This window comes from Ananas comosus, linkage group 6, assembly GCF_001540865.1.
Source record: "Ananas comosus cultivar F153 linkage group 6, ASM154086v1, whole genome shotgun sequence".
In the NCBI taxonomy this organism is placed as follows: domain Eukaryota; kingdom Viridiplantae; phylum Streptophyta; class Magnoliopsida; order Poales; family Bromeliaceae; genus Ananas; species Ananas comosus.
The window spans coordinates 3,841,614-3,859,826 of record NC_033626.1 but is presented as its reverse complement, the minus strand read 5'-3'; the positions used below and the strand labels follow the sequence as shown (position 1 = coordinate 3,859,826).

The window sequence follows — 18,213 nt, the reverse complement described above, 5'->3', positions numbered from 1 at the left end:
ACTCTACCAAAGCAGGATATAGGTGCCCGATCAAGGAAGTGGACTATAGGACAGCCGCATAAGGCTTCAAAAGGAGATTTTCCAATAGTTCAGTTTATGGAATTGTTTAGGCAAATTCAACTTTTGGTGTTATTAAATCTCATTGCGTTGGTTTTTCTCCAGGCAAACATGAGATTACCCAAATATCGATTTACTATTGCTGTCTACCCATCAATTTGTGGATGATATGGGCTACTAAAATTCAGTTTGCTTCCTGGTTTTGACGTTAAAGTTCTCCAAAAACGACTAACAAATTATGTGTCTCTATTAGATGTAATTGATTTAGGAATACCATGTATATGAACAATTTCATTAAAAAATAGTTTTGCTATATGCGATGTATCAGAATTTTTTTACACAATAAAATGAGCGATTTTTGTAAAATGATCAACTACTGAAACTGAATCAACTCGGCATGATGTCTTGGGTAGGCCCATGATAACATCTTCCCAAGGAATAATGGGAACGGGTAGGGGAATATATAAGTCGGCATTTGAGTTTGTTCTTCAAATGATTGACACGTTTTACAACGCTGAAATTTTTCAACGTCCTCATTGATGTTAGGCAAATAATACCACTCTTGAACTAATTTAAAGATTTCGTCTCTCTCGAAATGTCCCCATAGCCCGCTACCATGCAAATCCTAAACCAAGGCCCCTCTCAATGATCCCTCAGGAATGGGCAACTTTGATTTCCTAAAAAGATATCTACCCTCTAAACTGTAATCATGAATCATTATTAGGGGAAAGACACTCTTCTCTGATAAGATCAAAGAAAGGGTCATTTTGATATTGGGCTTTAACCGCCTCAAATCCTACAATCTGTAAGGAAGAAGTGAGAAGCAAACAACTCTTATGGGTGAGTGCATCAGCGAGACAATTAGCAATGCCATTTTTATGCTACAAAAGAAAAGTGTATTTTTGTAGGAATGCGATCGACTTGGCATGCCATTTTATTCAAGTTTTTTTGAGAATTTAAATATCGGAACGCATTATGATTCGAATTAAGAATAAACTCTCAATGAATCAGGTAGGGTCACCAATGTCTCAAAATCTACACAATTGCGTAAAATTCAAGATCATAAGTAACGCATTTGTGCATCGTTCAACTTTTCACTAAAGAAAGCTATAGGACGTTTCTTTTGAAACAGCAGGCCTCCAACCCATGTGAGGCATCACAGTCGACCTCTAACACCTTTTCGAAGTCGGACAAGACAAGTACTAGGGCTTTTGTAAGTTTGTACTTAATCAATTAAAAACTTTTTTCAGCTTCAGGCGTCCAACTAAATTTACCCCCTTTTAAGCATTTAGTTATTAGGGAAATTAATGAACTAGAATTCGCATGAAACACTGATAAATGATGCAAGTCCATGAAACTTCGAATTTCAATTTGGTCATAGGGATTGGCCAACTCTATATTGTCTCTATCTTGGTAAGGTCTACCTTAATTCCCACAATGTACACCACATATCCTAAGAAGGTAAAGCTATTATTCAAAATAGTACAGTTCTTAAGGTTGAAGTATAGGTTGTTATCTCTTAAAGTTTGAAACACGTCCTAAATAATCTAGATGAGTTTCAGGATTTGTGCTATAAATAAGAATGTCGTTGAAATAAACTACGACGAACTTCACAGGGAATGGCCGCAAGACTTGGTTCATGGTGGGCATGAAGATACTCGGGGCATTGGGTAGCCCAAAGAGCAAAACCGGCCACTCGTATAATCCTTCTTTAGTTGTAAACGTCGTCTTCCATTCATCTCCAGGTCAATCTTAGAGAATATCTTCACACCTCTTAACATATCAAGCATATTATCAAGCCTAGGTATGGAAAACCTATACTTGACCGTGATGTTGTTAACTGCTCGATTGCCAATGCACATTCACCACGTCCCATCCTTTTTTGGTGTAAAGAGGGCAAAAACCGCAACAGGGCTCATACTCTCTTGAATGTAACCTTTTTTTCAAAAGTTTAGAGAACTGCCTATGTAACTCTTCATATTCCATTGGACTCATCCTATAATGTGCTAGCCAGCTAGGCATGGAAGGCTTACACCCAGTGCAAGATTAATTCAGCGTTTGATGTCCCTTATTGCTGGAAGGCCATCAGGGAATTCCTCAAGCATAATGTCAGAAAATTCATTTAGAAATGGCTGAATAGCTCAAGAAACTTCAGTGTTCTCAGCAGTTTCTTTTACTAAAAGGACATATATTACTAGGGACTCAAATAGATTTTTAGAGAACTAGCTTTTGTTGAAAACCATCATTTTTTGTTCATCAATGGAGAGTTTCTTTCAGGATTCATCCAGTTTAGTCTTGGACTTTGGTAAGTAATTTAGGGAACTAGTCTATCCTTCTTATTATTCTTCGTGACTATGCAAGTATTCTCCCAACCATCATGTATAGTGCTACTTGATCAAATTGGTAAGTTCTACTAAACAATAGGTGACTCACATCCATGGGCACTACATTGCACCAAATCTTATCAGTGTCAGTATTCTCAATAGAAAATTTAACAACACATCACTCGTGGAAGGAAGTGAATTCTCGAAATACGAGAGTTGGACTTCGTTTAAAATCGACCAAGGGTCGTGTTGGTATGCTTCGGAAGGGCCGAAAGAGTCAAAAAGGCAAAAAGTGCATTTGAGAGGACCTCGGAGAGCATGATAGTGCAAATCTGCACAAATGCAGATTGTGCTCTCGGGGACCGGTCCCTGACGGGAGAGACCGGTCCCCGTACGTGTGGAAAATGGCAGAAAGAAGTCTGCCAGAAGTTTTCTCTCGGGGACCGGTCCCTGACAGGAGACTGGTCCCCGTATGCTGGAAAAGAGGCAGGAGGCCTCTGCGCAAAAGTCATGCTCTCGGGGACCGATCCCTGGTGGGAGAGACCAGTTCCCGTACGCCTGAAAGGGCTGGCCTGAGAGCTCTGTGCGAAAGGCTGCTCTCGGGGACCGGTCCTCCCGTAGAGGGACCGGTCCCCGCACCCGAAATCTGCCCAGTCTGGGCAATGCATAAATGGAGAAATAGAGGGGGTTTTTGGATATTGTTACAAGTGAGGGGCTAAAAGAGAGATTTCCCTTCTCTCTTTCTCTCATTTCCCTCCAACACACACACTCACACTCTCTCTCTCTCTCTCTAGAAGGAGAAGAAGAAGAAGAAGAAGAAGGAGAAGAAGAAGAAGAAAAAGAAGGAGAAGAAGACCAAGGAGAGGATCTCCATTGCCATATTCTTCCTTAGCTTGGCGAGGAAAGCTTGTAGAGGTAAGCTTTTGAACTCTCTCATGGTAGATGCCTATGGATAGGGTTTTATCCTCTAGAGATGGTTTTGTTGGAACCCTAGCTTGCTTAATAGATGGATTATGCATAAATCTAGAGCTTTGATGTTGGGTTCTTGCAATATTGAGATTCTAGGGCTCCAAAAAAGAGGGCTTTTGCTCATGAGGGGTTTTGAGCTACATTGATCTCTCTCTAACCTAATTGTTAGGTCTCCGAACGCGTTCATGCGCTCGGTTTGATGATTCGTCAAGGCTACGCAAGAGATATTGAGGAAAAAGGCGTTTTTGGCTTTGTTTTCGCCTGGAACGCCGAGGAAGCATCTAAAAATCACGAAATTAGAACCCTAGCCTCTTAGTAGCATTAAGAAGTGGGGGGTGTCCATCCCGAAGCAACCGGGTTTCCTTTTATGTCTAAGTTCTATATTTTGACCATATTCATATATTAACATTATGCATTATAGGGTTAGTAGATAGTTGCAATTCTAATTCCTTGCATGCTTTCTTAGTAGAGTGGCATTGTAGGCTTGACACATGGACTAGGGATGCATGAGGATTGCGTCTTGTGGCATGGAATCCTATAGTGGCATAAAGAGATGAACCTGGACATGTATTAGCCTAGAAGAGTGGCATTGGGATTAGTGTAGTGGAAACACTAAACATGAACGAGTGGCATGTCAACTAGTTGGAAAATATTTACTACAATGATTGAACGAGTGGCATCAAATCTAGAGTAGTAAACATGACATGATTCTAGGGATAGTAGAGTTCCCGAGTAATGAATTGTGCATTGTGAACTGTGCAGCAGAGGCACTATGACCCTTGTAGATAGGGTATCCTCTTGTGAGGATTGGATCATACTCACTAGTCTATTTACACTTAAGGTGGTCACTCCACTCAAGTAGTGGTCTCTGGAGTACTTCACGATAGGGGCAGACGTAGTTGTCCCGCAGACGGTCTCGGTCTGCGAGTGCAAATTCTCCTCACATATGAGTTTTGAGAGAGTCGAGGGCGTAACCTTCGGTTTAGAAAAGCAGATTGGGTAAAGAACATGAATGGCATAATAGATTTGCATTTATACTTGAGTAGACATAGTTTATGTTGGTAGATTGCATAACTATGTTGCATATATGCTCATGACATTATACTAGCATGATAGTAAAATTATTGCAAAATGGACATTGCATGCATTGCTCATCATTGAAGGCATGGTAGAATATAGTTGCAGTTTATTTCTACCTATCTATCTATCAATCTATCTGTGCCTGCTTAAACCTAGTGAAAAAATCGGCGGAGTCGGCGGCCGAATCCACTGAGAACTATATTTCTATAGTTCTCACCACACTTTGTTGCAGGGCTGAGTACGAGTTCGTCGGGCGAGGAATGCGGCAAGGGCATAGCGCCCTAGGTAGTTAGTAGCTTTCTATATGCATTTAGAGTACCCTCATGTACTAGAGATGATGATGTATATTCTGGGTAGACACTGGAGAGCTACTTATGTATTTTGGAGGTGAACTTGTATTTACATTTTAGGAGATGAAAATGTAAATTAAAGATGAATGCTGAATGGTTGTAATAGCTAGATTAACTCTCTTTATTCACTTGTATGCCACTTGTGATTCTTGCTCTTACTCGTTAGCACTTGTGGTGCTCTTTGTTTATCGTATATGTAATGAATTTCTTTTCCTAGGCAAATTCTTGCACATGATCTCGTTGCTTAGCCTTGGGCGGACAGGGGAGGTGCTGTCCGTTCGGCGTCTGTTCGACGCGCCCGAACCGGACCAAATTGGTAGCGGTATCGGGGCGTAACAGCTCGGTTATCGGAAACTCATTCCCGTCCTTAAACCAAGATATTTTGTAGGTTTGTGCAAGTTTTTCAATTTTTATTTTGAGTTTATCAACCATCTCTCGAGAAACAAAGTTCTCAGTACGCCCACTATTAAGGATAAGACAGCAAAACTTACCCCCTAGACTACAGATGGTTCTAAAAAGGCTACAATGTTGCTAATTATCCTGGGTGGACTTAGAGGTTCCTAGGACTCGATGGATCATTAGATTTGTTCTAATCGCATCAGGAGAACTCGTCAGGAATCTCATCTACATCTGCTTGTTCCATAGTTTTTTTGTCATTTTCATCCTCTTCCTAATTTTTATTAGATTGGCTCTAGAACCAATTCTCTAAGGGCAACAAGATGATTTATGTCTTGTCGTTTACATTTATAACAAATTATGCTAGAATCGGCAGGTTTAGCACCTAAAATTCCTTTACCCTTTAGTTTTGAATAGGGTTTAAAGAGGTTTGACTAGCATTCTTTGGGATAGGCCTGGTTTATATGGTTTTCTTTCCACTCGCATTTCCCGGACGAGAAGTTGCATGACTATAGTCTATGTCAACACTATATAAAGTTAAAAGGGCCAACTCGTCTTGGATTTGGGGGCGAAGACCTGCTAGGTAGCAAGCTATCAGCTATTCTTCATTCTTTTTAAGTTCATTATGAGCTTGAAGGGTGTACAATTCTTCAATGATTCTTGTAGAGGCTTAGACCCTTAAGACTGTAAAAAAAATTTAAATGTTTTAATGGTAATTAGTCGATAAAAAAAAATTCTTAAGTTTTCCTTTCATTCTTTCCCACAAGTTAATATTTTCCTTACTCTTTCTAACCCTATCGTTTTGGGCTTGTTTCCACAATATTAAGGCATGCCCTTTCAATTAACTTTTTTGTCTTCGAGTAATACTTTTCATTCAAAAAATTATTTCTATTTTGTCTAGCGAGTTCACAAATTATTTAGTTGTAATCAAGGATTTAAGTGTCGTGGCACAGGGTCGTGCCGGAAACTTGCCGGCGCGGTACGGCACGGTGCGTGCCGAGCCGTGCCGATGTGTGCCGGTCAAAAAAATTCTTGTGTGCCGACACATAATAGCATGAAATATTTATTTTCTTTAGTAACAAAATATTCTAACTATTTATTATGTCTTTTCATCACACCTTTTGAACTTTATTGAGGAAATTACTTACTAATTTAAAGAATAGAGGGTTTTGAGCTATGCCATCGGCACCTGGTCTATATCGTGACGGTATCTTGTTGGTACGGTACAGCACAGTGAATACGACCCGTGCCGACGGGCACTTGAAACCATAAGTGTCGTGGCACAGGGTCGTGCCGAAAACTTGGCGGCACGGTACGGCACGGTGCGTGCCGAGCCGTGCCGATGCGTGCTGGTCAAAAAAATTCTTGTGTGCCGACACATAATAGCATAAAATATTTATTCTCTTTAGCAACAAAATATTCTAACTATTTATTATGTCTTTTTATCACATCTTTTGAACTTTATTGAGGAAATTATTTACCAATTTAAAGAATAGAGGGTTTTGAGCTGTGTCATCGGCACGGGATCTGTATCGTGCCGGTATCTTGTTGGCACGGTACGGCACAGTGGATACGGCCCGTGCCGACGGGCACTTAAAACTTTGCTTGAAACCTTGGTTGTAATTTACCCTCGAACGAACTTACGTCTGCTTTAATCCATTGATCCCATTGAGAGATTTTCTTGATTTTGAAAAAAAGGATTTCTTAAGTAGGATTGTCAAAATTAGTGTCATTTTAGAATCTTCTTCTCCCATATTTTGTTGTTGCATAGTTAATCTTTCTAACAGTTGTTGAATGTTATTCATTTGATTTTATATGTTTCTCATGGAATCTTATTCTCTCTTATAAACTTCTTTCCAATCCCAAGGATTTTCACTATGGTCCGCCATTACTAAATGCTTCCAAGTTGATCAATGAAGTAATGTTATTTTTGAAAATGTTTTGGCCCAAAAAATAGAACAAGATGATCTTCAATACTCTTTGAATTAGGGCAGCAAACAATCTTTTTTTAAAAGAAAAAATGTTCAAGATGAAAACAAGCATTCCTATAGAAGGAACTTGCTTTGGTACCAATTGATGCAAACCGAGGGTTGCAAAATCTGAATTTTCAACTTTGTTTTTGTGTGTTGCAATTCCTTGAAATAAAATAGGTTCAATTCATCGATTCTAGAGAACTTCACTAAAATTAAAATAAGAAAGGATGAAAATTTTCAGCAAGGCAGAAAATTAAAATCAAATTGATGCAATACTAAGATCAAGATGACGATAAACATTCAATATATGAGATAATAGCGACCAATTGAAAATACATATAATAGTTCGCAATTAAAAGGTAAGTTCGGTTTTATCAGACTTAAAATATTTAGATTTAGTTGTTTCGTGAAAGATTGCTGGTAATGATGGAAGACTAGATTGAAAGGGATAATGGGATACTAGAGGATGATGGACAAGGTAAGATACAAGAAGTGCAACGATCACGTGATTGTAGGAGATCCACGATCGATGAGGGCGGCAGATCACTGGTAGAACTTTGGCAACAGAGAAAAAGAAGAGGCAGGGACCCAGAAGAAAAGTAGGAGCAACAGTTGGTCTCGACAAGAGGAGAAAGCGAACAATGATCAAGTTGAGGAAGAAGACGATCTCGGCATGAAGAAGAAGCGCCGACGATCACACTGGGAAGAAGATCATCGTGGCAACAAAAAAGAACAAGAATAGGAATTTCTATTCATCAAAAGCTGTCTTACAAAGCATCAAAATATCAAGAGCCTTTCCTATCATAATTTTCTTGCTCTCTTTGTTTTCAACACAACACGGTTCTCCAAGGTTTATCCAGAAAGGGTGGCATAGAAGACGAGGTGATTCTGGGAAGCCGAACGGTCCTTTTTTCCCCCAACATAGTGGTTTTTTATTAGGTAGGCTTAAGTTAAAGGTTTGGAGTCAGGTTTTTGTTGCGGAGTTTGAGTTTGGATTTGCTTTTAGTGGAAAACGAGTTTTGGGCCTCTTTTTTTTTGAAGAAAGGACTTGGGTTAGCCAAACTAACTAAAACTGAATGATTTAAGCCTGAATCAGATACTCAAAAATGAAAGGAGCTTTATTTTCTGCATCACTTAACCATTCTTGACTTATCACCCTCTCTAACTAAAGTAGAGATCCAACAAATTTGATGGCAATGATTATCAGAGTACAGGATGAAAAATGAGCACAAAAGCAAGAAAGACTGGTTTTGCATCCCTAGATAAGCTCCAAAAGGCTTTTTAGGCATGTCTGCAAATAAGCTTGCCCTCACTTTGGCGAGCCAAGACGGGTGCTCTCTAGCGACTGTGCAATGGTTAGTTTACATATCAATGCACAAGAAAATCACTGCAGGCAAAAAGCATCACATAAGATGCTTTTGCTCCACCACAGGTTTAGGCGTTTAGCTTAGGCATGATCAAGCCAACCCACTCCCAAGTGAAGCCTCAATCTGCAATAAGAACAGTGTGCTTCTAATAACACCAGAAAAAAGTAACTACCCTTTCCTAGATGTATTTTTTGTTTGGTAAAGTTATCAAATCAAATCTAAGAAAAAAACATAATGTAAATTACTATTGGCTGATCAATGAACAATGCAAGTTTAAGCATCTCACCCATCTAAATCTGATCATGTCATTGGAATCCAAAAGTAGCTATTTATAAAACACAGTGGTTCAATGCCAAGTACAGTACCAGAAAGATTTGCATCCTTACACTCAAGCAGAAATACAATTTAATGCCAAATTGACATATGCTGAATAAGCAACAAAAGTCAAATTTCATAAATGAGAACTACAAGACTGCAACATACCCTAATAAAAGAGTTGATTACTGTAAAGGTGAAAAGAAGAAAAATTACCACAATATTATTTAGTTTCAATAAAATGCACTGCGATGATGGTAAATTTTCTACTATTTTTTATCCTTAATCACAAGAATATCTTGCAGTCGACCAGCTGACTATAGATGTGAATAACAATGAAGAAAGTACAATTGGTATAGAACTAACATGCATTATCAAGGCATTGTATAAGTTGATCCAGAAGGCCAGCCTCTCGTCACAACTCATACAAGCTGGATTAACTTTTGCGAGTTGCTCCACAAGAAATCTGGAAATATTGTGGGCGAGAGAAACAAAGTTAGAAGCATTGAGAAAGCACTCATAGTTCACTATCTTAGTAGAGTTACGGTATGGCATGAGTAACCATGATACTAAGTCACTTTTGGTCAATAAAAAAGTAAATAATACAATGAAGTTATAGAATTCTTGGTTTGCTACAAAATTAAGCCATGTAAAAAAGCCAAATTTAACAAATACTCCTTAACATTGTACAAAGAGCAATTTGTGTATAGCACCAATATTATCCAGACTTTCAAATTTTAGAGTCATGTCAGATTGTTCGTAGGTTTCAACATTAGGAAACTAGAGGGTTTCTCCGTTAACATATTTTATTATGCATTTGCATAGAAAGCAAGAATGTAGCCTGTAATATTTTGTAAAATTTTACATCAATATTCCCCTGGACATCAGAACAATTAAACGCCAATCAAAACCATGATTTGACTATGCGATTGCAAATCTGAAATGGAAGATGAAAATGCTTCAGTTTCAATGGATGATGATTCGAAACTACGGTCCATAACCTGTTCATAGTGAAACACTTCACTTGGTTATAATGGCCCGAAAGAAGGGTTAGCTTTTAGAATGTCAATCCAAAAATTCACCAGAACCAGCTTGCAAGATCCAACTGTTAATTTATGAATCTTCCAAGTTATTATAAAAATCATGTTTTTTATATTCGCGGTAGAGGGATACATCAAAGTTAGGCCTTGTTTGGCATTGTCGCCATTTTCTTTTGTATTTTAAAGACTAATTCTATGTAATTTGATATACCAGTAGAAAGGGCTTTTTTTTTGTTGTAATGGTAGCTGGCTTGCAATGCACCCTAGCAAGTGATGGATGACAACTTCTTTAAAAACATTCTTGAAAGCAAAAAAGAAAAAGTTGCTTTCAATATTTGTCGTCAGACAAATACCTTGAATGTAAGGATTGCAAGCAGTTCTCCATCCCCTCCTACACTATTTCATGTGGAAATTTTATTTAAATAAGCCAAAAGAAAAGGGCAACAACACCAAACAAGGCCTCAGTTTTATTCCTTTTAAAATTACAGTGAAACATAACCTTACCATAGCTACTGTTGTGAAAGCAAGTTGTTGTAATAACTGAGTTTTGGAAGTTTAAAGTTATTTAAATTCAAATTTTCAAAATTTGAAATATATATATATATAGAGAGAGAGAGAGAGTTGAGCTGGAATGCTATCGGTAGCAAACGGGCTCCGTGACCACCCATTTGTTTTTTATGGAGCCTCCAAATCGACGATCGGCACCGTTGAACATAATCTATACCACTTAAAGAATCTAGAAACCAAGTTTCAAATCTTTTCGACATCATTAGCCTAATGATCAAAGGGTTTCAAATTTATAATTTTAATGGTTGATATAAGACGTTTTCTCGTTTAACAGCGTAAAGATATCCAAATCAATTGAATTTTAGTTAGAAAATTTTTTAAACTATTTAGAACAAGATCTATTCTCTTGATCTTGATTTCAAGACTCCTATCATCACTTTTTAAAGAATATTCATTTTCAACCGTTCATATTTTAGTCCATTTGATGGAGAAGAGAACAATATCGAAAAAACGTGAAATTTGGTTTCTAAATGCTTCAAGTGGTATAGATCATGTTCAACGGTGCCGATCGTCGATTTGGAAGCTCCATCATCGAAAACAAATGGGTGGCAACAGAGCCCGTTTGCTATCTATAGCATTTCAGCTCAATTCTATATATATATATATATATATAGAGAGAGAGAGAGAGAGAGAGAGAGAGAGAGCCCGTGAAATATCTTAGACATTTGAAATCTGGAAATTAAAAATTCGAAATCTAATTTGAATTAAATTTGATTATATATGTATATATATATATACGTGTGTGTGTGTATGTGGTTAAGTAGATTGGAGAGAGAGGTTGGATTCCGTCGCGAATCTACGACCGAACCAGGTGAAACAAAGTCATGAGTTTGATGTCTCGGTCGTGCTGAACGCGCTAGCGCAGTGCCGCAGTCCGTTCGCAAATCTGACGGACGGATCTCCTGATATCGCGCGAGGATCGAGGAGGGGTCATAAATGGCGAAACGGAAATTTTGCGAAAAGCCCTACATTTTATGTACGATTTGCGTGAAATCGAACATAGGGGTACGTTAGCGCATTTTACTTGCACTGTGAGGGACTCAACTTAAATTATGAAAATTAGTGGACTTTTGCGCAAAACTACATACATTTATATAATGACCATCTAGGGTTTTTGCATGGAGCAAACCCTAACCCTAGCACCAGCTGCCCCCAACCGCCCCTCCTCCCTCATCCTCATGCGCTGCGCGCCTCCCGGCCGCCTCCGACCGAACCCCGGCCGGCCAGCCACCGCCACTACCGCCTTCACCTTCTTTTCCATCTCCACTACCTTCCTCCATTCATCCTTGCCCGAGTGCAGGTTAGGTGGTTTCTCCCCTCGGGCTCCCCCACCTGTGCCTCATCGGACCGCCGGCAACCCCCGGCCAACTGCCGCCGTCGCCGAGTGCCGCCGCTGCCATCTGTGCAACCTACGGTCGGCCTAGGCTGACCCTAGAGGAGGGAGACTCAACCCCCTCCCCTCATGCCGCCGCCGTCTGAGGCCGCCCTCGCCGCCCCCTCACCGGCCTCCGCCGACCCCTCGCCGCTACCGAGTCCCGCGTGGAACCATGAGCCCGAGCTCAGCCCGTGCAGGCTCGGGTTGCTCCAGAATCGCCACCGATGCCTCCCGCCGCCGGCCAGTGAGCGCCCTAGCCTCCCTCTGTCGTTCGCACCCGCCTGCCACCGGCGCGCCTGCCGCCAAGCCGCCGCCGGCCGTGGCCTAGTCTCCCCTTCCCAGTAAGCTTTATAAGCCCAATTTTTGTGTATTTCTGGGTTGGCTGCACTATTCCGACGATCCGAGGCTGTTCCGATGCCTCTGGAGGCAAGCACGGTGACCTCTGGTCAGTGCTGATCACCGTGCTCACCTCGTCTGTCGTCAGCGATTCCCCGGTTCATGTATTCGGCCCGATTTGCTCCTCGCGTGCACGGTTCGCTGAACTTCAGCTTGCTCCCACGCTTTTCGCAGCGAACCGCGGTGCTCCGGATAGTGAGCACGGCCTCCAACATATCGAGACCTATCAGCCCGTGTCTTGGCTGACCTCAAAAGCCCTCGGTTTGCGATAACGGTCCATAAAAACTCTGTTTTTCACTTCAATTAATGGAATTATGTGTAGTTTTAAGGGCTTTTATGCAAAATGCCGCCCTGCGGCTACTGCGGGCAGCGCACATGTGTGGTGGTCAACCTCTAGACTGGCCCTTCGCGGAAATCGAAAATCGATTTCAATGCGTTTTTCGACAAATTTCGCCGGCAGAACTCGGTTTCGGTTCGGATTTTGCCCGACGGTACTAGAATGCTTTGTACCTTGTCACCGAGCCTTGTTGGGTGATCACCATCGTCATCTCGAGAGTTCGAGATGACAGGTGAGCGACGGTGGGTTCCGGTGTCCAAATTGACACTTCCGGGAACCGAATCGGAACGATTATCCGACGATAATGGTTTTAATGTGAGACTCCGCGTTTGTTGCCTAGACATCCAAAAAGAGGTGTTTTGAGGCAACGGGTGACTCGTGGCACAAGTCGGTGAGTTCCAGGACAGTTAGTGGGTCCCGGCGGCATCCCGGTGTAATTTTCGAGAGTTTCAACAAGTTACGGTTATCGATTTCAGGAAACCGATTCCACAGGGAAATATGTGGGGTTGTGAGTGTACATCATGGGTTAGTGGGATTGGACACTGACCTAGTAGACCCTTCGTAGGTCCGGTTGACGATCTGATCTAGTTCGGAGACAGGCACGACATTGGTACAGGTGGGTACTTCGATCGAAAGTCGGTTTAGTGGTGCACGCCCGATGACGTTCCCTCGACCCTCTCTTTATGCTTTCGCATTGCCTACACTATTGAGCCTAGCACCATATGACTTCATTATTTGTTACTCTACTCGATTACATCTCTATATCTAACTAGCATGATTTAGGAGTAGAGTGGTTAACGATTATCTCAGTTCATAACATGACACCGGTGTGACCTAGTTGGTCGGTTGAGATTCTAGTTGATGACCTATTCGATCGGCATACCTTGAGGGGTTGATTGTCGGCTACTTGCTTACGGTTATTGATCATATTTGCATCGCTCGCCACTGCTGGTACGCATTTCACGTACACCAACGGTTTGGCCACTGCAACAGTGTTCTTTTTCGGAAAAGTGGTTGGGCTTCCGACCCGTAAGCCCAGGAGCTTATGCTAGGATCATATGCCATTAGAGCAGTGTGGCACTTGCCTGAGGTTCTAAGACCGACACGGCGGATTCTTGATTTGATACTTTGGACTGGTTGTCCGGTTGAGGCATATTATTTACAGTAGCGGTAGTTGCATTTGCATGCTTTACTTTTCTATTCATCATTGCTACTGTATCACCTTCATAGCTACTTTTTGGTTATCAGTAAGTACACTCGCCCTCGTCGGCTTGCGGTACCGGCTGGGAGACCCTTTATTGGTTTCTCACCCCTCCATTTCAGGTGACATTGGCGGTTCGAGTCGGGACGAGGCGTAAGGCACACGTATAGCGACAGTAGCATCCCCGGCCTAGTTATTATCGGTTTTAGACTCTCTCCCTTTTTCTATTTGAATAATAGACTACTAATTGTGGTTCAGTTTACTGTCATTTAACTTAACTTGGTTTTAGTTCATCCGCATCTTGGTTTTGATTGTTGAATGAAAATAATCGTGACTTTCGTGTGGTTTTATAAAAATGGTTTTCTACCCCTCGTGGTAGCTGGTTTTTTAAAAAGAAAAGATTTTCGTGTGGGAAACGGTTTTAAAAAAGATTTGCCGTTCTTTTGAGCTTCTAGTATTTCAAAACGAGTTTCTGGGTGAAAAACGTTTTCAAATAATAAATGTGGATTTGTGAATGAAACAGTTTAACCTTGCGGCTGATGGAATATAAATCATTGTTGTAATGTGATGAATGTAAACATGGTTTGTATGTTGTGGTTGTATCTTGTACTTATGCGACACCGCGCAAATACAGGGGAAACTCTATCTGTGTGAACAGTGAAATCCCTGTATTTGTGGCGGGTATATCATCCCCTGGGTCAAGGCTAAAAAAAATTTAAGCACTTCCGCAGAAAATTTGAGCACTTCCGCTTAAAATTTGAGCACTTCCGCTTTCTTTTGCACAAAAAGGGACCCCGGGGTGATGACAGTCCGACTACTGTACTCTTATGAGTATGATCGCCTTCATACTCGTAAGTCGTTTTCGATAATAGAGCTTTCGAATCGACGACCCATACCATTAAACATTATCTAGAACATTTAAAACTTCTAGAAATCGAATTTATAATTTTTTGACATCATTTATTTTACGATCAAAAGATCTCAAAATTGACAATTTTTAAAAACCGGTATGTGATATTTGCTAGTTTAGCGGTGTAAAAGAATCGTAATTGGTTGAATTTTTGATAGAAAACTTTATTCACTATCTAGATAAAGATTAACAACTCCAATCTTAAATTAAAGGATCCGATCATCCATTTTTAGGACGTCGTTCATATGTATATATATATAGAGTAGGGCAACTATACTCTTATGAGTATAGAGCCCTTCGTATTCATAAGTTGTTTTCGATGATGGAGCTTCCGAATCGACAATCCACACCGTTAAACATGATATAAAGTATTTGAAACTTCTAGAAGATAAATTTCGTAATTTTTCGAAATCATAATAAAGTCCATCAAACGGGCATAAAATGAACGGTCAAAATCAAACGATGTCCTAAAAATGGCTGATCGGATCCTTCAATTTAAGATCGGAGTTATTAATCTTTATCTAGATGGTGAATAGAATTTTCTATTATAAATTCAACCGATTCCGATTCTTTTACACCGTTAAACTAGCAAGTATCCCACACCAACCGTTTAAAATTGTCAATTTTGAAATCTTTTGATCGTAAGGCAAATGATTTAAAAATATTATGAAATTTGATTTTTAGAAGTTATAAATACTCTAGATAATGTTTAACGGTATGAATCGTCGATTCGGCAGCTCTATCATCGTACTCATAGGAGCATAGTAGCCAGAATATATATATATATACATAGAAAGAGAGAAAGAGAGAGAGAGAGAGAGAGAGAGTTGAGCTAGAATACTATCGATAGCAAATAGGCTCCGTTACCACCCATTTGTTTTTTATGATAGAGCCTCCAAATTGACAATTGGCACCGTTGAACATGATATAGAGTATTTGAAACTTCTAGAAGATAAATTTCGTAATTTTTTGAAATCTCTATACCACTTGAAGTGTTTAGAAATCAAATTGCAAATCTTTTCGACATCATTTGCCTAATGATCAAAGGGTTTTAAAATTTGTAATTTTAATGGTCGATATGAGGCGTTTTCTCGTTTAACGGCGTAAAGATATCCAAATCAATTGAATTTTTGTTAGAAAATTCTTTAAACTATTTGAAACAAGATCTACACTCTTGATCTTGATTACAAGACTTCTATCATCATTTTTTAAAGAATATTCATTTTCAGCCGTTCATTTTTGTGTCCACTCAATGAATAAGAGAACAATATTGAAAATGTATGAAATTTGATTTCTAAATACTTCAAGTGGTATAGATCATGTTCAACAGTGCCGATCGTCGATTTGGAGGCTCCATCATCGAAAACAAATAGGTGGCAACGGAGCGCGTTTGCTATCGATAGTATTCTAACTCAACTATATATATATATATATATATATAGAGAGAGAGAGAGAGAGAGAGAGAGAGAGAGCTAGGCTGGGATACTATCGGTAGCACGGAGGTCTCCGTGCTACCAAGTTGTTTTCAATGATGTGGCTTCCAAATCGACGATCGGCTCCATTAGACTTGATCTACACTATTGAAAGTATTTGGAAACTAAATTTCATAATTTTTCGACATCATTTGGCTAGTGAACAAGTAGTCTAAAAATAAACGGTTGAAATAAAAATCTCATAAGAAATGATGATAAAAGACTTGAATTTAAGATCAGAGAGGTACTGGTCTTACTCTAAATAGTGAAGAAAATTTCTATAAAAATTTCATCAGATTTAAATTGTTTTACACCGTTAAATTCACCAACGCATCACATCTACCATTAAAATTATCAATTTTGAGACCTTTCAATCACTAGCCAAATGATGTCAAAAAATTATCAAATTTAGTTTCCAAATACTTTCAGTCTATTTGGAAGCCGCATCATAAAAAACAACTTGATAGCACAGAGGCCTCCGTGCTACCGATAGTATACCAGCCAAGCTCTATATATATATATATATATATATATATATATATATATATATATATATATATATATATAGAATGAGGCTACTATACTATCTATAATATCGGAGCTCCAGTACTATAGTCTCGTTTTCGATTTTAGAGTGTTCAAATCAACGATCTACATCGTTAAATATGATCTAGTATATATAAAGTTCTTAGGAATAAAATTTTAATTTTTTTGGCATCGTTTACTTAGTAAGTAAATTATGCCAAAATGAATGGTGGAAATTGAACTGTCACGCCTCGAGATTGCCATTCTAGTCAGATCAGGTATGCGCACAGACCTGCCAACGGACAGAGTGTTTTCTATCTACCAAAGGCGTCACAAACAGTACAAATCAAAACATTTCAAACAGGAATAGAATTTATATAACAATTGCGCAAGGAAAGTACCAACAATATAAAATAGCTAAACTATTACAAACATTTGTTCTCATTCATTACATTTACATTTTTTTTCTTTTCTTTACTCCTACATATATAGGCCAAAATATAAGTTACATTTTTATTTAATTTTCTACTCCTTGCTATACACTGTCCAAGGGTACTCTACAAGAACATCAAAATGGAAGGGCTTTTAACTAAGGAGTTACACCCTTTCCTCTCTCCGCTACTATCGTGTCACACCCCAATAATCCTACAACGAATAGGAATAGGGATGTGATTGGGTATATAAGAAACTTAGACACTAGTAATAATAACTGAGCTTAAGCATTTTGGGCCGGTGTTTGGGCCCAATGAGTTATTATTGTTAGTGGGCTTATTTGGTATCAGAGCCAATCACCGGCCGAAAATATGTGGCGAGTCTCGGCTGAGCCAGAGTCTGAAAGACAAGGTAATAGGTTATGCCGGAGTCTATATGACAACGTGACTGGCTATGCTAGGGTCTGGATGACAAGGCTAGCGAGACGAGTCTCACATCGCCTGGTAATCTTGGGCTGTGTGTGTCACGTCCCGGGACCGATACCAATTTGGCCCGACCCGAGCACGTCAAACAGACGCCGAACGGACAGAGTTTCCCCTATCCGCCCAAGGCTCATCACATGCACATTTTCATCAAAAGAGAAAAGCACTAGCGGAAATATACACAAACGGCTTACACGAGGGTAAGCAATAGCCATTAGTGAAAGAAAGGAAAACTAAACATTTACAAGTACTATGATTCATTTTTGATCATAAACATTGCATCCATTTACATTCATGATNTATATATATATATATATATATATAGAATCCAGCTACTATCCTATTAATAGGATAGAGACCATCGTCCTATCAAGTCATTCTTGATGATAGAGATGCCGAATCGATGATCGGAACCATTAAAGTTGATCTAGAGTATTTGAAATATCTAGAAACTTAATTTCAGAAATTTTAAAAATTATTTACATGGTGATCAAAGGAAAGTAAAATCGACAATTTTTTACGGCCTATACAAGCCGTTTGCTTGTTTAACGATGTAATGCAATCCAAACTGTTTGAATTTTTTATAGAAAATTTTTTATACTATTTAGATAAGTCTAACCTCTATTTTAAGAAGGTTATTCATTT

General features: G+C 39.5%; 1 protein-coding gene across 8 annotated transcripts in view; it reads right to left on the bottom strand.

Moving 5' to 3' along the window:
- Window positions 1-18,213, bottom strand: part of LOC109711691 — a 44,950-nt gene that overhangs the window by 11,737 nt on the left and 15,000 nt on the right. For all 8 annotated transcript variants that reach the window (XM_020234854.1, XM_020234855.1, XM_020234847.1 and 5 more), the window contains one exon: window positions 9,198-9,297. In XM_020234854.1, coding sequence (XP_020090443.1) covers window positions 9,198-9,297 — 100 coding nt within the window. The remainder of the gene's footprint in view (window positions 1-9,197; window positions 9,298-18,213) is intronic.